The following is a 25086-nucleotide window of genomic DNA, read 5'->3' on the forward strand; positions in this document are numbered from 1 at the left end:
CTCCTCGAACTATACTAGCAACCCAAAGTGTTATAAACAGTAAACTGCAGATCAGGTATACTTCTCTCCCTCTATTTCTGGATTCTCAATCATTTATATTCATTTTTACACTCCCCTTTAAAGATGCTTTAGTCTTCACAGATTTTGTAATGGCTCAATCAGTTCTCTTTCAGTAATTCTAAAAAAGAGGTGATCAAGACAGAACAATTAAAAACACCCAGAGTAACATTCCAGGACATTCAACACAAAATCATGCTGCTTGTGAAACTGGTTTGATTTAACACTAGAGGAGGAAAAAGAACAATGCAGAAATAATTCTTTGACATCTTTTATCGTGCAAGATAGTATTTCACAGAGACAGAGGGATACACACAAAGGATGCTCTCATCAGTTCTCATAGTTGATTGACATCGCAACAGTTCAGCCTCCCTTGTTTTGCCATTTTGATCTTACATCTTATAGAACTCCATTGCTTCCATTACCTAGTAACAACAGTGACATAGTACTAATACCCAAAATCTGCTAGAGATAGTTCAGCTTTATATACAGGCTCATCTCTCCCCATCCCTGGCCCACCAGCTACACTTTCCCTTCTTACTAAAGCAGCTAGCCTTACAAGTCAATCCTATGCATAGTCACTTGACAAAGCAAGTCCCATATGGGGCTTGCTCCTGAATAGGCGTACACGGGATTGCAACCATAATGTAGCTGCTTCTTTAGTCAGCCTCTTGAGTCATGATGAAACCCCACTGCATGCAAAGTGAACCTCACGCTGTACAAGGTGTGCACAACTTGTGACCAACCAAACAGGACAGATCCCAAGTATGTTTGGGGGGCCACCGGAAGCACAACAGATCTAATTTGGTTTCTTTTGGGGCTCCAAAAACAGGTTTGTCAAGCATATGATAGGTCCCAAGCTATGGTTGGGGCCGTGTTTTGCCTGGCAGGTCACAAGATGTGCCATGTTGTTCAGTGCATATTGCATTGCTCTATTTTCTGCTCCCAGAAATATATATCAATAGGAAGCCCCTTCACTCTGGAAGTCCCATTCCTAATACATCATGCATATTGATTATGTGGGCATTGGATAGCTTTGTTGCAGGGTTGGGTTTTTTTTGTCCATTTTGAGAGTCCTCGGCTGGGGCTACCTGCACTTCCTTGGCCTTGTAATTAAGTTCTGCCAGCTATGTGTTCCTTCAGCATGGAGGTGATCACTCTACAGTCCGTCACCTCCTCAGGCAAGTAGCCCTCTGTGTCCCGAAGAGTAGGGTCAGCTCCAGACTCCAGTAGCAGTTTCACAATGTCAGAAAACTCACAGGTAGAGGCTACAGGGAAAAGGACACAACACAGGTTACTGTTAAGTGACTTACATAGCATTTGATGAGTGACATGTTTCAAAATTGCAGAAGCAAAGAGTTTGAAAGCCAAACAGGAAAAAAAAGTTGGGATAACAGAGAAAAGTCTGCTCAAGATTGATATTCTAGATTCTATTGACATGCCTAAGAGCCATTATTTCAGTTTCTTAAAATGTATGTCAGGTCACAGTTTCGACAGTAGTTAGTAAGGACAGATTACTCCAAACTTGATTTATTACTAGTAAGGAAAAGGATAAAAGTCTGACTCGTGGAACATGAGAAAAACCAACCACACTGTGGCACCCCTGCTATTAACGATAGATATTACAGCAAAATTACTTCAGAGGTAGCCAGGAAAGCACAGCTTGCTAAAATGAAAGAGGAGGAGGATGGAAGAGATGCAGGATATTAAATTTAAATCATAACCTTTCAGAGAAAACACGAGACCAACATTGACTCTGACATTTCCTGACTTTTGAGCAATCTTAAAAATGGAATTATATTACCAGACCATTAACACATTTTTCTTGGGTTCACCCTTATAAAAAGACAAATTGCAGAGAAGGCATTTCAGGATGCCAACGTATTTATGGGAAGCACAAGAATGCACTACCTTGCACCAGATGCCAGTCCTTGTTAGGTGCAGGGGGGCATATTTTGCAGTTGTGGGGCACAATGGCACACAAAAGCTTCTAATCCAATGCTGTCATCACCTAGAGAAAAATGGCTATGCATTCAAGGCCTTTCAAAAAAGCTAGCAGAACGGTGCTTTTTCAACAGTGTTCCATTGTTACTCTGAAGAGTTTTTGAGTTGTTTGCAAACATGAAAATAATACTTGGGCTATATCCAGAACTGCTACTTTTTCTGGATGATCTATTCATGAAGGTTCATGGAACCAACTGGTAACCAGAACTCTAAGGGCAGAAGCCACCTGTCACAAGTACTAACTCCATCAATGGTTGATTAGCTTGTGGAACAGAAGGTTGACTGCAGCAGCTGATGTTGTGTGTCTAATGGTCTTCTTCCACCAGTCTGTTGGCACAAGTTTGTCTAATTTATGGGAGATAAGAGGTGAATTAAGCAGGAAGGGAGATCACTTGGGCTGAAGCCTACCAATTGCAGGCCAGATAATTTTACTCTCATTGTAGCCTCATTATTGTTCAGCGCATGCCTTTGGCTGGAGACTGAATGTGGGTGAGCAGATCTGAAAACTATTCCAGACATCTGAAATAATTATGGATATAAGGCAAACTGGCATGAGAAGTAGCCACAATGGCTTGGATCCTAGGATAAGTTAACTTAAGGATGTTCATGGAAATAAAGTTGCCTGTCCCTTCCTCCCCAAACACCCCGTGCACCTCTGAGGGTTAAGGGCCCCCTTCTAAACAATGTAGAATGGATAATTACCCAAAATTGGGTTTGAATCCTAAGTTAATTTAAGGGAATTCCCTAAGAGAAGTGTTCTGCCTCTCTTGCCAACAGCCCCTGCATCCCATCCTGCATTGTTCAGAGCCTCTCCCCCCACCCCATCGAGAAGCTTGGGGGTGGGGAGGAAACATTCCTCCTCTGAGCTTCCTTAAATTAATAATCTTGGGATCCAAGCCACTATAAGTCCATCCCATGCAATCTGCCTTACCCTAAGCATTATTGAAATACCATGGGATGAGGGAGGAAAAATCTAACTGTGCCACTGTAATGAAAAAAACTGGCCTTGAGCTGATCTTTTATTGCAATTTGAGCACTAGATGAGTACTGATTTCTTCACAAAGAAATTTCACACCAACTGCACTTGTCCTGCAGAGGTGATTAATACGATTCTATTCTCTCTCTTCTTAAAATAGCAGTGTAGTAAGTATATTAAAGAAGCTTCCACTTGCCAAAGAGATGAGATGCAAAAATATTACAAATCAGAATTTGCTTCATTGGCTGCTCATGATCAGATACTCAACACAATCAATATGGAAATCCTTTGGTCCTAAAGAAGGACAGGAAGACAGTCATGCATTAAAGTCAGGAGTATTAAGTGAAATACTGTAGGATAAGTTGTTGTCATTCTCTTCATACTTGATAGAATCATGAACTGAACACTAAAATAATGCAAAGTTACAGCACCACTCTTCACTCACACTGGACAAGAAACCATGCTTAGTGTGATGATCTGCATCTTGGGGTGTTTGAGAGAAAAGCTTTTGGTCCTGGAAACATGATGCTTCTGGCCAGAAGATTTACCCTAAAGCAACTTTGTAACTGAAATTCCCAGCGGGATCTATACCTTCAAGAAGCCTCTCTGTTGAACATTAATTACTGTTTTTAATTATATTTCAAATCAGCACGTTAGTGGTGTACTTCTTCTTGCAATTAGGTGTAGTAATTAGAAAGTATCTTGAATGCTTTGTTGCCTTCCTCAGCTGACACAAGGGGGAGAGAAAGCAAAAGTTTAATTAAAATAGGACAGCGGTACTTTTGGAGGTTGTTTAAAGAAACAATTTTAGCATTTTAGGAGCTAGGCAAAATCATTTGTCTATCTGGCCTGTCCCTGTGAATCACATCTGGCAAAACAGTTTCAATCTGTTTCAATCTGCAGGCCAAGGATTCTGTTAGCCCTATGTCCAGGATCGTGCCCTCAAAACCCAGAAACTGCTTCCCCATCTCATCCACCTGGGACAGGAATATACACATGCCCCTATAAGGAGCTGTATATTTCTTCAGAGAGTGAGTGAGTGAGTGACAGGATGAGCTGCAGCCCTGTTGCCCTGGTGACTGAGAAGCAATCTGTCTGTAGCTGTCGGAAGGCAGAGCTGGGGTCCCAATCCCGGGGAGCTGGATCCCGGAGAGTTGGGAGAAGAGTATTCGGATGGATGGCAGAGGGAAGGGGGAGGAACTTCCCCCCTTTGGAGTGAAGACGAAACAGAGGAACTGCCAGTGATAAGGTCGCTTAGCAACGGGGAGCCTGAGCCCTCCCTGGACATTCTCCCGCCTCCCCCTCTTTCAGGCTCAGAGCAAGAGGGGGAAGAGGGAGGGCTGCTCACAGCCGAAAAGCGGGGAGACAGTTTACCATCAGCCCCTCCCCTATCCCCCATCCTGGAATCGGAAACTTCAGAAGAGGAGGGGGTGATGCTTCCCCCCTCACCGCGCACACGCAGACAGCTGAAAAGACAGGAGAGGAGGGGGGAAGGCGGGCAGTACCTGAGGGGCAGTTAAGGAGGAGCGAAAGATTGCGCGCCCGTTTGGCCCCTTCTTAAAGAACAGGCGGGAAGAAGTCCCTTGCTCAGTCAACTTTCTCCCAATGCCGCAGGACCTGCATCCCTGTATTGCTTCATGAGAAAACGCAGTCTTTGTTTGGACATTACCCTAATAAAACACGAATTAACTACAGCCGTTGGTCTGGTTCCTGAGTCACATCCTGGGCCTGACAGCTTGACAGAGCCACCTAAATCACCCTCAACGCTCTCTTCACTTGACTGGGACAAGATGTCAAAGGGAGCAGCGGGGGGGACGAACCCCACTTCTGAGACGGAAGAAGTGGAACTCTTGAGGACTAAGGTAGCTGATTTGCAGACGGATGTTCAAGCCCTGCTAGCAGCAGTCAAGGCGCTGAAGACGGATAATCAAACCTTGAAGGCCACGATAGACCAGATGCGAACAGCCCCTCCAGCTGCCGTAGTAAAGGTTCCCATTGGATTGCCCCCAAAATATGCGGGACAAAGTGATCAGTTGGCAACCTTCGTGGCTCAATGTGAGTTATATCTGGATGTCAGGCACACGGAATTTCCAGATGATGGGGCTAAAGTAGCTTTCGTGATTAGCCTCCTGGAGGGAGAAGCTGCAAAATGGGTGACTCCGTATCTCGTGAGAAAGGATAATGTCTTAGGAAGGTACAGAGGATTTATACAGGAGATGACCGAGATGTTCCAAGACCCGCAAAGGGATGAAACAGTAGCGCGGCAACTAGGCGCTCTGAAGCAAGCTAAAGGAACTGTTTCCGAGTACACTAACACTTTTAAAATTCTGTCCCAGGAAACTGGTTACAATGACGCCGCCCTGATGTTTATGTACCGGAGTGGATTAAATGCTGAAATCCTGGATGAGTTGGCCAGGACCTCCCCCCCTGCTGACCTACCAGGGCTCATCCGGCTATGCCTACAGATAGATCACCGGATGGAAGGAAGGCGCCTGGAAAGGAAGCAGGAGGTCCCGAGATACTCAGCCTCGACATCCCGCAACAAGACCCTTCCCACTGCAGGGATGGCAGGTAATGCAACTGAGGGACAGGGAGGGGCTAGGCCAAGACTGTCGGAAGAAGAAAAGGAAAGACGACGCCGGGAACGTTTATGCTTTTATTGTTCAAAGCCGGGCCATGTGGCCAGAGACTGTGGACTGAAAGGGGGGAAAGCCGAGCCGTCGGGAAACTAGAACACCCAGTCCACGTGCAGGCCGGTGGACTGGGGGCAGCGTTGTATAAAGGCCCCCCAACGATCCAACCTCCCTCAAAGGGGGTGTTGGTCTTGCCTATTCGGATTACAACTTCCAGAGGAGTGGTGTTTAATTCCACTGCCTTAATTGACAGTGGAGCCTCCACAAATTTTATTGATGCAAAGTTAGTCAAGCGTCATGGAATTTCCCGGTGGAAACTGGACGCTCCCCTAGCTGTGGAGACTATCGATGGGAGACCCCTGAAGTCAGGAGGGGTGACACAAGCCACGGAGGAAGTGAATCTTCAAATCCCTGGGCACGAAGAGTTCATTTCGCTATACGTGTCAGATCTCTCGAACTTTGAGGTGATTCTGGGAATGCCCTGGCTAGCAAAGCATGAACCCAAAATAAGTTGGAAGGAGGCGGTGGTGTGGTTCACCTCACAGTATTGCCAGGAGAACTGTCAACCTGAAGGAATCAAGAACACCCTAGCGGGGGCAGTGCAAGTGATCGAGCAAGTGACCCTGCCGCCAAAGTATGAAGAATTCAAAGATGTGTTTGATGAAAAAGAGGCAGAGACTTTACCCCCCCCACCGCCCTTATGACTGTGCGATTGACCTAGTGCCAGGAGCCAGCATCCCATCAGGGAGAATCTACTCTCTCACAGAGAATGAGAGGGAGGCCCTGAAGGAATTCCTGGATAAAAACCTGAGGCGAGGATTCATACGCCCCTCACAATCCCCTGCTGGAGCGCCACTATTGTTTGTGAAAAAGAAGGGGGGGAACTCAGACCCTGTAACGACTATCGCGCATTGAACCAGATCACCATCCCCAACAGCTACCCGCTGCCCCTGATCTCAGAGTTGCTGGACCGACTGCGCTCTGCAAAAATCTTCACGAAGTTGGATTTGAGAGGAGCGTACAATCTGATCAGAATGAAGGAGGGAGATGAATGGAAAACAGGATTCTTGACCGCTTACGGACAGTATGAATACCTGGTCATGCCGTTCGGGCTTTGTGGAAGTCCAGGAATTTTTCAAAAATTCATGAACGACGTGTTTAGAGACTTGTTGGACACGTATGTAATCTGTTACTTAGATGATATCCTGGTGTTCTCAAAGAACCAGGAAGACCACGACCAGCATGTGAAGACGGTGTTGAAGAGACTGAGAGAAAATCACCTGTATGCTAAATTAGAGAAATGTGGATTTGACCTCAAGTCTCTAGACTTCCTTGGATATCGAATCTCAGCGGAAGGCGTGGAGATGGACCCAGGGAAAGTAAGCTGCATATTGGACTGGGGCCAACCTGTCACCAAAAAGGATGTACAACGGTTTTTGGGGTTTGCCAATTATTACAGAAAGTTCATTCTAGGGTTTTCCAAATTAACAGCTCCTCTGACTGACTGTTTAAGGGGGAAGAAGAAGTTTCAATGGACAGAGAACGCCACCGAGGCCTTTGAGGAGCTGAAGAGAAGGTTTGCTACTGAGCCCATTCTGCGCTTTGCTGATCCGAACCGCCCTTTCGTAGTGGAAGCAGATGCTTCAGATTTTGCCATCGGGGGGGTCCTGCTACAATTAGACCAAGAAGGGAAGGAGCTGCACCCCTGTGCGTACTTCTCTCGGAAGTTAAAGCCTGCAGAGAAGAACTACACAGTTTGGGAGAAGGAGCTGCTGGCCATCAAGGACTCTTTTGAAAACTGGAGACAATACCTAGAGGGGACCTCTCATCGAATTGAAGTGCGCTCCGACCACAAGAATCTTGAAAGCCTCCAAACAGCCAGAAAGCTGAACCAGAGACAGATAAGATGGTCCCAGTTCTTCACTAGGTTTAACTTCCAGATTACTTACCATGCCCAAGCCAAAAACCAGAGAGCGGATGCCTTATCCAGACAGCCACAATACAAAGAAAGTGAATCCGAGGACCAGCCTCAGTACGTAATCCCGCCAGAGAAATTAACTTTGGGAGTATGCCAGCCTTCATGGGAAGAGGAACTCAAAAAGGCACAACAAGAAGATGCAGACATGCTAAAATATCAGCAGGAGACGGGACAAGGTCAAGACTCAGAAGTAACCTTTCACTGGAGAAATGGACTGTTATGGTTCAAAACCGCCAGATATGTGCCAGAAGGGGAATTAAGGCTCAGAATCCTACGCCAGTGTCATGATTCCATCACAGTGGGACACTTTGGGATTTACAAGACCATTCAGAACGTGGCCAAGGACTTCTGGTGGCCTAAAATGCATCGGGATAGTGAGAGTTATGTAAAGTCCTGCTCTGTCTGTCTGCGGACAAAAACACAAACAGGGACACCAGCAGGACTGTTACAACCGTTGCCTGTCCCACACGAACCCTGGAAGGACCTCTCCATGGATTTTATAACTGATCTACCCAAGTCCCAAGGAATGACAGCCATCTTAGTAGTGGTGGATCTACTTACCAAAATGGCACACTTTCTTCCTTGTGCAGGGGCCTTAGAGGCTAAAGAAACGGCCAAGTTATTTATAAAAGAAGTCTACCGGCTGCATGGATTGCCAAACAGCGTAGTCTCAGACCGAGGAACTCAGTTCACAGCCAAATTTTGGACAGCAATGTGGAAACAGTTGCAGATGGAATTAAAACTCTCCTCCGCCCATCACCCCCAGACAGATGGGCAGACGGAACGCTTGAACGCCGTTTTGGAAAGATATTTACGAAGTTATGTGTCCTATCAACAGACTGACTGGGTATCATATTTGCATTTTGCAGAGTTCGCCTACAACAATTCTCTGCACTCCAGCACTCAACAAACCCCGTTCTTCGCTAATTATGGATTCCATCCTAAAGTCTTTCCAAGCAGCTCAGAAGGAATGCTGGTACCGGCAGCTGAGAACTTCCTTAAGGAATTGCAAGCGGCGCAACAGACACTGAAACAGCAGTTAAACGAAGCCAAAACGGAGTACAAGCGAGTTGCTGACCTGCACAAGAAGGAGGGCCCCCCCCTTCAACCGGGAGACCAGGTATGGCTGTCCACCCGCTTCCTCCAGATGCCGGGCAAATGTAGAAAATTACAAGACAAGAGGGTGGGTCCTTTCGAAATAGAAACTCAAATCAATCCCGTGGCGTACCGACTGAAGCTGCCTGACACGTTTAAAATACATCCTGTGTTCCATCGATCCCTCTTAACGAAAGCCGCCCGTCCCAGTGAGTTACGGCCGGAGGAACCTCCCGGAGCTCCACTCCTGGTAAATGAGCAGCTTGAGTTTGAAGTTGAGGAGATCTTAGATTCCAGGATCAGACGCCACAAGCTGCAGTACTTGATTCACTGGAAAGGCTATGGGGTGGCTGACAGATCATGGGAAGATGCAGCTGATGTGCATGCTCCAGAATTGGTAAAACTTTTCCATCAACGTTTTCCCCACCGTCCCAAGCCAGACAAGGGGAGGGGGGCACAGCCTGGGAGGGGGGATGGTGTCAGAAGGCAGAGCTGGGGTCCCAATCCCAGGGAGCTGGATCCCAGAGAGTTGGGAGAAGAGTATTCGGATGGATGGCAGAGGGAAGGGGGAGGAACTTCCCCCCTTTGGAGTGAAGACGAAACAGAGGAACTGCCAGTGATAAGGTCGCTTAGCAACGGGGAGCCTGAGCCCTCCCTGGACATTCTCCCGCCTCCCCCTCTTTCAGGCTCAGAGCAAGAGGGGAAAGAGGGAGGGCTGCTCACAGCCGAAAAGCGGGGAGGCAGTTTACCATCAGCCCCTCCCCTATCCCCCATCCTGGAATCGGAAACTTCAGAAGAGGAGGGGGTGATGCTTCCCCCCTCACCACGCACACGCAGACAGCTGAAAAGACAGGAGAGAAGGGGGGGAAGGCGGGCAGTACCTGAGGGGCAGTTAAGGAGGAGCGAAAGATTGCGCGCCCGTTTGGCCCCTTCTTAAAGAACAGGCGGGAAGAAGTCCCTTGCTCAGTCAACTTTCTCCCAATGCCGCAGGACCTGCATCCCTGTATTGCTTCATGAGAAAACGCAGTCTTTGTTTGGACATTACCCTAATAAAACACGAATTAACTACAGCCGTTGGTTTGGTTCCTGAGTCACATCCTGGGCCTGACAGTAGCAGGGGTGGCCAAGATTTTGAATCAGCAAGCACATTTTGAATTTTGAGAAAGTGTCGTGGGCACCTGTCACAAAATGGCTGCCATGGCATCTCAACATGGCTACCATGGCTTAACACAGTGGTTCCCAACCTGGGGGCTGTGATCCCCGGGGCGGGGGGGCATGCGCGAAGTATCCAGAGGGGGACTGCGAACAATAAAGAAATGAATTATTAATTTTTTTTTTAAAAAAAGTCTTCACTACCTGGATGCTGTCTGCTCCTCACGGCTGCTGCAGATGACACCTCCCCCTTGCTGAAGTGCCAGAGCGTCTTTCAGGTTAGCCAAAGGCAGGCATCTGCCTATACCACACATGGCAGATGCCAAAGGAGGCTGAGGGAGGTGCTACCAGGAAGAAGAGGGGATTACTATCCCGACTTCTCACACTGCCACTATTGCTGATGCCCTTACTCAGAATGAGAGAGGACTTTTTGTGAAGCAGAAAGAAGCAAGGCTGCAAAGAAAGGCTGCTTTCCCCTTTCCTTCCTGACAGCCAGCCTGCCTGCCTTTCTTGACTCCTGCTTTGCTACCATCTCCTTTTAAAAATTATTCTTATTTGCAAGGCCACCCAGATCTCGCCTTCAGCCCAGACAGAGCTAAGGAGCAGTGAGGAAGCCCAGGAATTGCTCACCCCCCATTTCTGAGGTTAAGTGTGTGTGCCAGTGTCCCCCCTTTCTTCTACCCCCCTAACCTCTCTCTCCAAGATGCTGCAGCAGTTGCGGGTTTCCCCCTCTCACGTTCCCAAGTGCATGCCTGCAGATGCTTGCAGGAGGGGTAAGTGTGTGTATGTGTCTGTGCACGTGTGCTGACCTGTCTTCTGCTCCACTCTCATTCCCCAAGTGCACGCTAAACAAGTCATCAGTTCTGAAGATCATCCCAAGGCCTAAAAGCACTAACCCCCCTCCTCAACCCATCTACCCTTTTGTCTTCACAGTCTAGCATCCCCACCACTACCACATCACTGCTTCTTGATGATGATGATTTTAAAAAAGCTCAGCAGGTTGGCTGAGGGTGGGGTCCACATACTGCAGCTGAAATGTATGCATTTAATTAATTAATATTGCATTTATATCTCAACTTTCCTCCAAGTTGCTCAAGGTGGTGCACATGGTTCCCCCCCTTTCCATTTTATCCTTACACCAACCCTATGAGACAGGTCAGGCGGAGAGACGGTGTCTGGCCCAAGGTTACCCAGTGGGCTTCGTGGCTGGGTGGGGATTTGAACCTAGATCTTAGCCCAATACTGTAAACCACTGGTGTTGGGAGATAGGCCTGTACAGCTTCAGACTGTGTGTGTGGGGGGAGGGGGAATCTCAATGTGGTTGGACCTTTGCATTAAGAACAGAAAGCAAGACCACCCTGTCTGCGGGGAGCTTTTTATGGGAAGGGATATTTGGAGATGTGATTTTGCCATGCACCATTTTTTCAATTAACAGAGACTAAAATTACAATTAGTGTGTGTGTGGGGGGGGGCGGTCACGAATTTTTTTGAGCTTACAAAGGGGGTCCCATACTCATAAAAGTTGGGAACCGCTGGTTTAACACATAATTAGAGAAAATACAGTCATTGCTGGTCTTTGCCCACCCCTCCAAAAAAGCTCTGGCTTACCATAGGAAAATAGGTATGTCCTGCTTGTTCTGTTGAGATCACACAATATTCTCCCCCCCCACACACACACACTATGCTGCTGTTGCTAGTAACAACAGGGACCATTCCCCAGGACCAGGAAAAATATACAAGGTGGACATGCCATGCTCAGTCTTTTGCACACATGCACATACTTACTGGACATATATTGTCCTGGCCTACATACAGACCACTGACACACATGCATCTCTCTCCCTCTCTCTGTATTCATGTGAATCTCTCCTTCTCTCACAAAGACTACACATACACACAGACCACACATCCATCCATACCTGCCCCCCTCTCTCTGTTTCTCAAACATACCTCTCTCACACAGATCATGCATACATACCCCCCTCACACGCACACCGCATGTGCATCTCTCTCTTTCCAGGCACATCTCTCCCTACTCTCATGCACATGGTCATCTGCAAGAGTTTTTCTAGGGGTGAGTAAAACTCTGAAAGCGTGAGGCAGGCCAATTTCTCACAAAAATTGAGAAGAATAGTGTACATTTAGCCTCATATCTCAGGTTCTAAAAATGCTAGAATTTTTTAATGAATATTGGGAATCTGGGAATTATGGTTCATCCCAGGGGTACCAAAGAAGCCTTCACGGATGCCACAAACACTGGGTTGGAAATACCTGGTCCACAGGGAGTCTTGTGAGAAGCTAGGAAATTTTCTCATGACACTGTGCTGGTTGCAGCACTATATATGACAGAAGTGGGTGGGTCACTGAAGCAGAGACAGTTCAGGCCTTTGCTCCACTTCTGGAAGATAAGGCTAAGCAGGAGTAGGAGGAACTAGGTGCTTGGTAAGCCCCTCCTCTCCATTTCTGAGGTGAAGGGAAGGAGAATCCATAGGAGTAGGCTGTGTTCAAGCCTCCATGCTGTGTCTGAGGTAGCGTTAGGGTACTACGCCCTGATATATAGATTTATCAGGTGCCGAAGAGCTCAAAACCAGGGCAGGGACCAATATAGTACACCCCAGACAGACAATTCTGTGTCTTTCTGTATGAGAAGTGATTGAATGATCCAATGCAGAGATACAACAGAATTATCCTCCCCCAGCAGAAGGGGCAGTAGCACCATCAGAGCAACAAATAATTCAGAGATGCACTAAGCAGCCTCCTCTGTGGGCTCAAAAGAGCCTTTCATTATATAGTTCATTTCTTATGGCACACTGGTAGTTGTTATAGCTCACCAGCGTGGCCACACCACACAGTTGGAGAATTATTACTGTAGATCAGGAGTAGCCATGTGGTACCCTCCAGATGCTATTGGATATAACTTCCATCCCTGTCAATTAACCACACTGGCTGAGATTTATGGGAGCTTGAGTCCAACAACACCTGGCGGGCACCATGTTGGCTACCTGTGCAGTAGATTATGGAAAGTCATATTGGAAATGTGTTTATAAGGGTTTCCCCACAAACAATTGAAAACAAAAAACCCACAGTCAGTGCACTGAATAGATTGAGAAAATAACCTCTAAGCAATGGATACAGTTTTTAAGAAGTAAATAAAGGTTTTAATTTATCAGTCCTAAACAACACTAAACATTTATTTATTTATAATTAAACTGGTAAAGGTGCCTGGAAACCAATCTCCCAGATAGACTATAATGGGAGGAAGGAGCCCTGAACAAAACAGTGTTCTCAATAGGGAAATCTGTGGGATCTGCAGTCTGACCCACATCTCTATAATGAACATAACTACATTTGGGAGAGCACTAACAGTTTTCCAAATGCTGAGGGTTCTAGGAAGAGATGAGAGCATGAGGGTAATTCTCAGATAGGTTTACAAATGAACAAACACATACATTCCTTATAGTAAGGGGCACATGGAAATCAGTAGGATTTCAAAAAAGATTTGAGGCACATGAGAACTTACTTCTCAGGGAAAGATCTTTAGAGTACACAACGGAGGTCCAGTTGACAGGACACTGTGGTTTAGATTTGGATTCAAACCTCATGGGCTGAACCGATGACCTTGTGCAAATCAATCTCAGGTTCAGATTTATGAAAATGTAAAGTAAAAGTGACCTACTTCACAGCGTTGCGGCAAGGAAAGATGATCCAAATTGCAAAGAACTTTGGAATTGCTATATTGGCAATAAATGGATATCTGTGGTAGTAGGAGCCTTTACAGCTCACAACATTAATCATGGTTGGATTTGGCCCATACAAGGAGGAGGGCACAACATTTAAAGTTGTATACAGCTCAATCCCACTGCATGTTTACTTGGAGCTTCAGTCCCACTGTGGCCAGTGGGCCATACTGCAAAGTATGAGTGGAGACTTTAAATCAGTCAGGCTGTGAGTTAATAGCACGCATACTTTTTAAAAGCTCTTTTGGTTTCAGTGTTACCATTAAAGGCAATGAAGAGAAAACATTAAAAGATGGCATTTTGTCCTATAAACGAATGATAACTTTGTAAGATGACATCTTAAGCTTCCTCAATAGTTTATAAAATAATCTATACTGAAACTTTGTTAGAATTTTTTAAAAAATGTTTTATTAAATACCATGTTAACCCGTTGATAGTCCTAAAATGAACCAACACCAAGTAAGTAGTAGGGTAGTGATCTGGCAGGAGGGTTAGCCAGATTATATTTCAAAACAAAGAGAATGAGGAATGAATCCAGTCCCATCTTTCAACAGGAGCCTCCACAATAAGAAAAGTGAGGGCAGATGCGGCATTACTTGAAAGTTGACTGTTTACATTTACAATAATGACACCAGGGATCTTTTACAATGGAGGTGCCATGTGGAGAGATATTTGGCATTTCTGAGGAGCCCTAAATGAGACAATGTGTTGCCACTGCACTGGGAAACCCAAGAGGACATCAGCCCACCTCTACAGAGTGCAAAGCTGTCCCTGGAGATTAGAACAGCTGCTGGATTTGCAACACGCTCTGGGACCCTCTATTTATCAAGCACCAGAGAGGCAGTCCTGACACAGGCACAGGTGAAGATGAATTTTCATTCAGCGGTTTGCCTTCCAAGTCCATTAATCCTCAGGGTTTTCATGATGGATTTCTCCTTTCATTATTTATTTTCACTCCAGCATCCCCTCCTACTGCCCTGCAATAGTACAAAAAGAGCAGAGCAGATGGTGTTTCAACGAGGAAGAGTGAGCCCGGGAGGATATAGAGAACCAGCCCACTCTACAGTCATGTGATTTCAAGTCCAAGGAGAAACCTTGATTTCCTCTGGGAGACACAGAGGCAATCGTTTGAGCACTCCCCGAGGGAAACAAGTGTGTGTGTGTGGGGAGGGGAGACAGAAAAAAAGTCTTAAAGAGGGAATAAGGCTAGCAAGGCATTCATAAGGGAGACCACACACATCCTGGTCTTTTCAAAGATACAGTGCTAGTGCTGACCACACACTGACAGGGACACCGATAACCCGAAGATATTAAATGGAAGGGGTGGGGCACTTTTGGCAGCCCATTTTGAGGGTAACATACCAGGAAGCTGTCCTTCATTTAACCTCCGAATGGCTCTGACCCATGTTTAATCAGAACAAACCAGGATTTATAACCCATCTAAGGATGCAGTTGACACTTTATGTAATCACAAGAGCTGGTGAAGCAAGGACAGCTGTCAGCCCAAACACCCTCATCAAAAGATAGATAAACTCTCATTCTACTTAACAAAACCCCCTTTTAGTAAGGATGGTGAACTACTCAGTTTGTTGTACAGCTGCAGCAAAGAGAAAAAATGCCCATAGAGAAGAGGTTTCTGCCTACAGTCAAGTCTCAGCTACAATGAATGACTTCATTATGCAGCTCAAGTAATAAATAAATAAGGATTTTTTCAGGAGAGTGCAGGCCTGAGCAAGTCACAATGATTAAATGAATGAACAAGATATTGTCAGGCTTCAAGCAATGTTTGATTAGTGCTACTGGAGTTGGTCACATCCAGGCCAACATGGTAACAGAGAAAACAGAATGCAGAGATACAGGCACTGAACTAAAATGGTAAGATTCCAAATTGTTGTTTGTTGTTATACAAACTACAGACACCCTTTGCGTATATATTAACTGCATCAGACTTTATTGTAAAGGATAACAAAAGGAAATGCAGGCGATTTGTCTCAAACAACAGAAGCCTCCCCTGAATTCTCAGAACACACTTGTTTTCCTGTTAAATGTTTTTGAACAGTAAAACTGTGTACAATGGAATTCAGTCAAAAAAGGCGTTGTCAACCAAACAACATCCTGCTCCCCATTATTAGTTTACTTAGGAAGGGGTTGTTGTTATGTGCCTCCAAGTCGACTGCGACTTATGGCGGCCCAATGAATCAGCGACCTCCAAGAGCATCTGTCATGAACCTGTTCAGATCTTGTAAGTTCAGGTCTGTGGCTTCCTGTATGGAATCAATCCGTCTCTTGTTTGGCCTTCCTCTTTTTCTACTCCCTGCTGTTTTTCCCAGCATGATTGTCTTTTTTATTATTATTTATTTTTATTTAATTTAATTTATATACCGCCCTAAGCCCAAGGGCTCTCTGGGCGGTGTACATAATAATAAAACAATCAGAGAATATATAAATACAATAATATAATGGAATCAAACAAAAATAATCAAAATAGCAGCAAAATACAACAATAAATATTAATAGTACACATTAAAATGCCTGGGAATATAAAAAGGTTTTCACCTGGCGCCGAAAAGATAGCAGCGTCGGCGCCAGGCGCACCTCATCGGAAAGACCGTTCCATAGTTCGGGAGCCACAACCGAAAAGGCCCTATTTCTAGTCACCACCCTCCGAGCTTCTCGATGGGATGGTACTCGGAGGGCCTTAGATGTTGAGCGCAGTGTACGGGTAGTTTCATATTGGGAGAGGCGCTCCACCAGGTATTGCGGTCCCATGCCGTGTAAGGCTTTATAGGTCAAAAACAGCACTTTGAATTTAGCCCGGAAACAAATAGGAAGCCAGTGCAGACGGGCCAGAACAGGTGTTATATGAGCGGACCTTCTGGTCCGCGTCAACAATCTGGCCACTGCATTCTGGACTAACTGTAGTTTCCGAACTGTCTTCAAGGGCAGCCCAACGTAGAGCGCATTGCAGTAGTCCAATCTAGAAGTTACCAGAGCATGAACGACTGAGGCGAGGTCATCACTGTCCAGATAGGGACGTAGCTGGGCTACCAATTGAAGATGGTAAAAAGCATTCCGTGCCACTGAGGCTACCTGAGCCTCAAGAGACAGGGAAGAGTCGAAAAGAACTCCCAAGCTACGAACCTGTTCTTTCAACGGGAGTGTAACCCCATCCAGAACAGGGTGAACATCCACCATCTGGGCAGAGAAGGCACTCACTAACAGCGTCTCGGTCTTGTCTGGATTAAGCTTCAGTCTGTTAGCTCCCATCCAATCCATTATCGCGGCCAGGCAACGGTTTAGTACGTTAACAGCCTCACCTGAGGAAGATGAAAAGGAGAAATAAAGTTGCGTGTCATCAGCATACTGGTGACAACGCACTCCAAAACTCCTGATGGCTTCATATAGATGTTAAAAAGCATGGGGGACAGTACCGATCCCTGTGGGACTCCACAATGGAGAGTCCAGGGTGTTGAGCAGTGTTCCCCAAGCACTATCTTCTGTTGACGACCCACCAAGTAGGAGCGGAGCCAGTGCCAAGCACTACCCCCAACTCCCAACTCCGTGAGCCTTCCCAGAAGGATACCATGGTCGATGGTATCAAAAGCAGCTGAGAGATCGAGGAGAATCAACAGGGTCACACTCCCCCTGTCCCTCTCCCGACAAAGGTCATCATACAGGGCGACCAAGGCTGTTTCGGTACCAAACCCAGGCCTAAAACCGGATTCAAACGGATCGAGATAATCAGTGTCATCCAAGAGCCCCTGGAGCTGGCCGGCCACCACCCGTTCCAGAACCTTGCCCAGGAACGGAACATTCGCCATAGGTCTGTAGTTGTTCAAGTTATCTGGGTCCAAGGAGGGTTTCTTCAGGAGCGGTCTCACTACTGCTGCTTTTAGGCAGTCAGGGACCACTCCCTCTCGCAAAGAGGCATTGATTACCTCCTTGGCCCAGCCGGTGGTTCCGGTCCTGCCAGCTTTCACCAGCCAGGAGGGGCAAGGATCCAGCACAGACGTGGTCGCCCGCACCAGTCCAAGGATCTTGTCAACATCCTCAAGCTGCACCAACTGAAACTCATCCAATAAATGAGGACAAGACCGTGATCTGGATGCTTCATTGAATCCAACTGCTATAATATTGGAGTCTAAGTTCCGACGAATGTAAGCGATCTTATCTTGGAAGTGTCCAGCGAACTCTTCACAGCGGGCTACAGATGAATCTATAGTATCCCGAGGGCCAAGATGTAAAAGCCCTCGTACAGTTTTAAAAAGCTCCGCTGGGCGGGAGAGTGATGCCTTAATACTGGCAGCAAAATATCTCTTTTTTGCTGCCCTCACCGCTGCTATATATCGCTTAGAGCAGGCACTTACCAAGGCATAATTGCATTCGTCGGGAGTCCACTTCCATCTGCACTCAAGCCTCCTCCTCTCTTGCTTCATCACTCTCAGCTCCAGGGTATACCATGGAGCTGTATGAGCTCTACATAGGAGGGGGCGCATGGGAGCGATCGTGTCAACCGCAAGGGTCATCTCCGTATTCCACAGTTCAACCAGGGCTTCAACAGGAGCGCCAGTCTTCTCAGTCGGCAAATCCCCCAGAGCCCTTTGGAAACCCTCAGGATCCATTAATCTCCGGGGGCGGACCAATTTAATAGGTCCCCCACCCTTGCAGAGGGAAAGGGTCGCTGTGAGCCTAAACTTCAGCAAGCGGTGATCTGTCCATGACAATGGGGTAGATGAAAAACCCCCAACCACCAGATCACCATCTCCATGCCCAGTGGCGAAGATCAAATCAAGAGTATGTCCCGACACATGCGTTGGGCCAGTAACAAACTGAGACAGCCCCATGGTTGTCATGGACGCCATGAAGTCCTGAGCCGCCCCAGATAAAGCAGTCTCGGCATGGACGTTGAAGTCCCCCAGTACCAACAGTCTAGGGGACTGCAACAGTACCTCCGAGACTACCTCTGTCAGCTCAGTTAGGGAATTTGTTGAGCAGCAGGGCGGGCGGTACACCAACAAAATTCCCAGCCTGTCTCTCTGGCCCAGCACAAGGTGGAGACACTCCAAACCAGTCGTCACCTGTACAGCGAATCACGTCTTCTCATTATGTGTCCAAAGTAGGATAACCTCAGTTGCATCATTTTAGCTTCTAGTGACAGTTCTGGTTTAATTTGTTCTAACACCCAACTATTTGTCTTTTTCACAGTCCATGGTATGCGCAAAGCTCTCCTCCAACACCACGTTGATTTTTCTCTTATCCGCTTTTTTCACTGTCTAACTTTCACATCCATACATAGAGATCGGGAATACCATGGTCTGAATGACCCTGACTTTGGTGTTCAGTGATACATCTTTGCATTTGAGGACCTTTTCTAGTTCTCTCATAGCTGCCCTCCCCAGTCCTAGCCTTCTTCTGATTTCTTGACTATTGTCTTCATTTTGGTTGATGACTGTGCCAACGTATTGATAATCCTTGACAAGTTCAATGTCCTCATTGTCAACTTTGAAGTTACATAAATCTGTTGTCATTACTTTCATCTTTTTGACATTCAGCTGTAGTCCTGCTTTTGTGCTTTCCTCTTTAACTTTCATCAGCATTCGTTTCAAATCATTACTGGTTTCTGCTAATAGTATGGTATTGTCTGCATATCTTAAATTATTGATATTTCTCCCTCCAATTTTCACACCGCCTTCACCTTGGTCCAATCCTGCTTTCCGTATATGTTCTGCGTATAGATTAAACAAATAGGGTGATAAAATACAACCCTGTCTCACACCCTTTTCTATTGGGAACCAATCGGTTTCTCCAGATTCTGTCTTTACAGTAGCCTCTTGTCCAGAGTATAGGGTGTGCATCAGGACAGTCAGATGCTGTGGCAATATATTACACACATATTTGCATACAGCCCCATAAGTCTTCAGCTGCATACATTCTATTACAAAATTAAAATAAAATTAATGAGCAGCATTAGATGAATATTCAAGTCAACAGAATAGGGTATCTTACCTTTAACTATCTTATCTGACAATACCTTAACTCATCCTTGTGTTTAAGCACTCATGAAGGAAGCCTCCTCCTCTCCACCCAACCACAGAAATGCAGTAAACTGTTACAGAGGGATGAAGCTTTCTGTTACTTGTCTGCCAGTTCACAGGAGGCTAGCAAAATATGTTGTAGGCTTATTTGTAAGACTGACGTAACTGGAAAGCCCAGAGGAGGGTGACAAGAATGGTGAGGTGTCTGGAAACAAAGTCCTATGAGGAACCATTGAAAGAGCTGGATAGGTTTAGCCTGGAGAAGATGAAAGGGAGACATGACAGCAGCCTTTTGATATCAGAAGGGCTCTCATGCAGAAGATGGGGCAGACGTGTTCTTCGTTGCTCCAGAGGCAAGGTTAGAACCAGGTGGTGGAAATGGAAGGGAAGCCATTGTCAGCTAAACATCAGGAGACCCGTCCTCATGCAGTGTCAGCTGATGCCCACTAGACTTGGTGGGGCTGCTGTTAGGGTGTGGCCAATAAGGCCCCCATCCTTTTCCCTTGCAAACATCCTGTGGACACTTCAGCATTGCAGTTTTACAATCAGCACCTAACTTAACTGTAAAGTGTCTTACTTTGGTTCAGAAGGGATCCCTGCTGTCACAGTAGTTTCTCAGAACTACAGGCACTACAAAAGGCTTTAGTCTTATGCTTGCTCTCATGAGTAAGCCCCACAGAACACAGTGGAGGTTACGTACTTCTGAATACGATGAAGAGGATTGTGTTAGTAACCAGCAGTGCTTGAAAAGTTCATTTAAAAAAAGGAATGAAATAGTTCAAATTCATCCAAATGCACTTTTAATTCATAGTAATTTCTACCTGTCATACACAAGGCAAAGAAGTGCTGCTTCCCCCTAGTGCCAACCCTAAACCATGCAAAGAACTCAAGTGAATAGTAGAAAGGAAAGGAAAGACACATTTGGGCAACCTGATAATATATTTTTAAAGTGAAACATTTTAAAATGAGCATCTGAATTTGCATAAATGTAACGGTTAGTGTGTTGGACTAGGGTTCAATTCTACACCTACTTAAACAGTTACTACAGCTAAATCATACCTCCTCCTCAATATAGTCTCACATATATAATGGTTAACTATGTGTCACAGCAAATATTATATTCAGGAATATTATGTTCTATTTAAGCTATGCCTGGCTTATTCCATGATATGCAGAAAGAACATCCCTGACCTGGAGCACTGTATTCAAGTATGATGGATAATAGTCACTGGCTAAAGATTTCCAGAGTTTCTTTTTAAAAAAATAAAACCAATCCTGTCAACTGTTGCCCAGAGAAAAAGATATGGCAGGTGGGAAAAAGAAGCCAAAATGTTAGAAAAAAGAGCCTTTCACATCATATGAGCAGTTCTAAATACTGTAGCAGGAAGTTCCATAAGTTCCTCCAGGATTCCACTAGTGCAGGGACCTAGACATTCACACAAGGTATCTCTTAAGTTTCTTGGTTATTTGCTTAACTCAAAATTCCTTCCCCTTTTGATCAACCACATCTACACAGGTCCCACCTCCTTAACGAAAGTGAAATTGGGGCTGGAAGTGTGCAACAACCCGCACATGCCCTGCTAACTGGATTGCCAGGTTGTCTGTGTTTCAGCTACTCTCCTGCTCCCTTCCACATCCCATCACGGAAGACAGTCCTGGGCTCAGAAACAAAATAAACATCTGGTTCTCTTGAAAGTACTGATAAGCTTTTTGGTTTACTTAAAATAATTATAATAAGTTCTTGCTCTTACCGCTAATGAGAGTTAATTATCTTGCATAAGCCCATATCAAATATTCAGACACTTTAAATAAATAAAAATAGATGTTAAGGGTCCAGCACAGTCCATTCTTGGGGAAGTTTGCCAACACGAATCTTCTCCCTCTCCCACCCTGACAATAAAAAAGGTCCAGTCCAGGCCCAGCTCAAGAAGAAACCAGATTCTTCCCACCCCCACCTATGATGCTAGCCAAACATTTTTAGAGGCAGTTTGCCATCAAGAATCTCCTTTTCCATCCCTTCCCCTTATAATAAATAGGGCCCAGTCCAGCCTTTGAAGAAACCAGATTCTTCTCTCTCTCACACACACCTTGAGATGCTAGCCAAACATTTGGGGGGACAGTTTGCCATTTCCCCTTCCTCCCACCCTGACAATAAAAAAGGTCCAGTCTGGCCCATGAAGAAACCAGATTCCCTACCCCACTCCCATTATGATGCCAGCCAAATATTTTCAGGGGCTGTTTGCTTCCAAGAATCTTCTTTCCCCCCTACAATAAATAGGTCCCAGTCCAGCCTAAGAAGAAACCAGAGTCTGCCCCCATGCCAGTTAAACATGCTTTTGGGGTCGTTCACGACTACTCCTCTCAATGAAATGTGTGTATATATATGGCGGTGATGAACCCAGAAGTTGAACAATGAACTCACAGTGATATATTGCTGATTTCAAAGACTGGTAGGCTGGCTAGTCACAGAAAAGAAAAAAAAGATTGTGGTTGCTGCTGCTTTAAGGTGGTGCTTGCAAAAGGAGGGGAAAGTAACTCAATTTGCAAATGCATGCATCTGATTGGCTCAGATTGAAATGCACACCTCTGAGCATAGGGGAGGGTCTTCATAGTGCTGCCCTAATGCTATGGAACTTCCAATGCATTGCTGAGGGACTCCTCCTCATTGATTAGAGCTTATTCTATGGAAAATAAAATCAAAACGGAGGTCCTGGACGTGCTGCCCTCCCTAAGCCACTCCTACTAGAATTTATTATTATTATTGTTACCCCTGGAGACAGGGACGGAACCATAGCAACGATTGTGATAGGTGTTGCTATCCAAAGATGATTGACCAGAACAAAAGATGGACAGAAACAAACAGAGTGTCTCTAAACGTGAGGTACTATATTGAATATGAATATAAAGAACAGACACTCAGCTATAAGTAATGTATTGAATCTGCATGTAAGGAACAGAGAAAGGACTGGGCTATAAGTTGAGGGTTTAGGGTGGCCAGTGCCCCACCTACCCTCAATGATGTGCCTCTACTTCCCTAATGGTTAGAACAGCAGTAGAGGTGGGCTCTCCTTAGCTGGAAGTGTTTAACCAGAGGCTGGTTAGCCATTTGTCAGGGATGCTGTTGTTGCATCCTGTACTACAAATTCTGCATTGAGCAGGAGGTTGGACTGGATGGCCTCAAGGGTGCCTTCCAACCGCATGTTTCTACATTAGAGAGAGACTCTAAAGTTTAAGTTCTCATAAGATCTATCAATGATCATTTTAACCAAAACCATGATAATAAAATACAGTTTGCCAGTTATGGTAGTAATTTGCCAGTTATCTGGAAACATTTCCCTTATTTATAAGAGATTATCATTAGCTTTGGGACAGATACTGCAGCATGGTCTGAAGTCAAGATTATTTGCTTGGAAAGCCACATTTTCCTAGTCTGAACAACTGATTACCAGTTGCTAAGTAGGTCTTGGCTTAGGCTATATCTAGCTGACTTGGGTATTGTTTATTCTCTCTGCACTCTAATATGTATAAAAAGAAAAATATGCTCCACCTCTACACTGTTTGCTTGCCAACCTTGCCTACTGTCACCAGTGCTCCCCCCTTCCCCCTCACGGGTCACCAGCGCTCCCCTTCCTCCCCCACACAGGTTGACAATGCTCCCCCCTTCCTCCCCCACATGCGGGTCTTCTGCCCAGGGTGCAGCCCTCTCCGACAACAAGGCCTCTGCCTCTCCGTGTGACCTCTACCACCGCCCCTCTCGCCGCTGCTGCCACTCCCTCACGGAGCTGCCCCTCTCACCACTGCCATCATGGCCCCGTCTCAGCTGTAAGCATCATGCTACCCGTGAACGCTTCTGCACAGATGTGCCTGCGCAGAAGTATTCACGGGTAGCAGGATGCTTAGGAAAATATAAAATAGGAAGATATTACTTACCATAATGCAATGCTGTCTGTCCTTCATCATCCTGAAAAAAAAAAAGAGAACTAGATTTAGTTGTGCTCATGCACACACATGCATTTCTCTTTTTCTTGGGTATAGGGAACTTAACTTTTCCAGGCTTAAAACAGCGACACTGGCTCCCAGTCTAAGAGCAATTCCAAGTGCTGGTTTTAACTTTTCAGTCCCTAAACAGCTTGGGAACCAGGCAGGGGCATGGTCGTCTGGAGTCTCAGGGGGTCTTAGACCCTTTACTTTTTTCAGAACAGAGTCCCAGCAGGGTCCCTGCATCTCCAGCATCCTATGAGCCAATCATCATGAAAGGGGAGTGTGTTAGCAGAGTCTTCTAATGTGCTTCCTTGTCTTTCCTGCTGATTGTAACCAATCAGGGTGAAAGGAGGTGAGTCAGCCACTAAGAAGACTCTTCTCAGTAGCTAACACTCTCCCCTTTCATACTTATTGACTTGCAGGGGTGTCTGTTGTTGTGGGAGATGGTGTTAACAAGGATCTTATTCTCAATCCAGCAGTAAAAAAAAAAAGATGGGAGGGGGCATGCCTGTGACTACCATGAAGGGACCCAGCACCTCTGAATTTGCTACTACACTACTGGAACCAGGTCCCTTATGGATCGCCTTCTCCCTCACAAACCTACCAGTGTTTTAATATCACCCTCCGTGGCTCTATCCAGGTTCTACCACCACAGGCAAGGTGGGTAGTGGCTGGAGACTGAACCTTTTCAATGGAGGCACCCTGTCTCTGAAACCATGCCCCTAGAGAGGCTCACCTGGCACAGAGTTTTATTCTTCCAGGCCTTTTACCTCTTTTAAAACCTTGTTTATGGAAAAAAACTTGTTTATGCTGGTATGCTATGTGCTATATTATTTTACTTTATTGTTACTATTTATTGTGTTGTTGACTTTATTGCTTGTGGGTTTTGACCTTCTCTGTAACCTGTTCTGTGGATTCCTTTCAGGACTGAATGGCAGGGTATCAAATATTAAAAATAAAACAAAATGCCACTTGATTTACAATCCTATTTGAAGCATATCTTATTTAATGAGATGCAAAACCTGCATCTAAAATGAACAGTAGGGAGGATTTCAGCAGAATTTTAATTCTTGCCTTTCTCTGGCTCAGAAAGTGAGTATGTCCTGATTAAAAGTAAGGGCAATGCAGGTTGCAGCATAATAATCTCATTTCCACAATAATGAGCCTTTCTAGTTCTGTAGCCCAAGCCATGAGCCCATATCCTGTTCAGAATACAGCAGAGGCATCTTCCAAGTGGCAGCTTCTACTATCTAATTCTGCATTATTGCAATATAACTGACATCTTGGTGCCAGCTCATACTAGTACACTGTATTCATAGCATATGAGCAGCTGATTACAACGTACAAAAAAAAAGCTATTTTAACATGGGTAGCAATGACACAGAGATCAGCTTAAGCTACAGGGCCACCAACAAGACAGATGATCCAGTGCTGTAGC

At 45.6% G+C, this 25086-nt stretch overlaps 1 protein-coding gene across 3 annotated transcripts in view; it reads right to left on the bottom strand.

Annotated features, from left to right (window-relative positions):
• Window positions 1-315: 315 nt before the first annotated feature.
• Window positions 316-25086, bottom strand: part of ACBD6 (acyl-CoA binding domain containing 6) — a 197118-nt gene continuing 172347 nt past the window's right edge. For 2 of the 3 annotated variants that reach the window (XM_061634254.1, XM_061634253.1), the window contains 2 exons: window positions 23598-23628; window positions 316-1325 (listed from right to left, as the gene is read on the bottom strand). In XM_061634254.1, the coding sequence (XP_061490238.1) occupies window positions 1171-1325; window positions 23598-23628 (186 nt within the window). In that variant the 3' untranslated portion in view covers window positions 316-1170. Of the gene's footprint in view, window positions 1326-14586; window positions 14610-23597; window positions 23629-25086 lie in introns of those variants that run through there. The other variant, XM_061634255.1, reaches the window with a different exon arrangement.

Source organism: Rhineura floridana, chromosome 6 (assembly GCF_030035675.1).
Source record: "Rhineura floridana isolate rRhiFlo1 chromosome 6, rRhiFlo1.hap2, whole genome shotgun sequence".
NCBI classification, from domain to species: domain Eukaryota; kingdom Metazoa; phylum Chordata; class Lepidosauria; order Squamata; family Rhineuridae; genus Rhineura; species Rhineura floridana.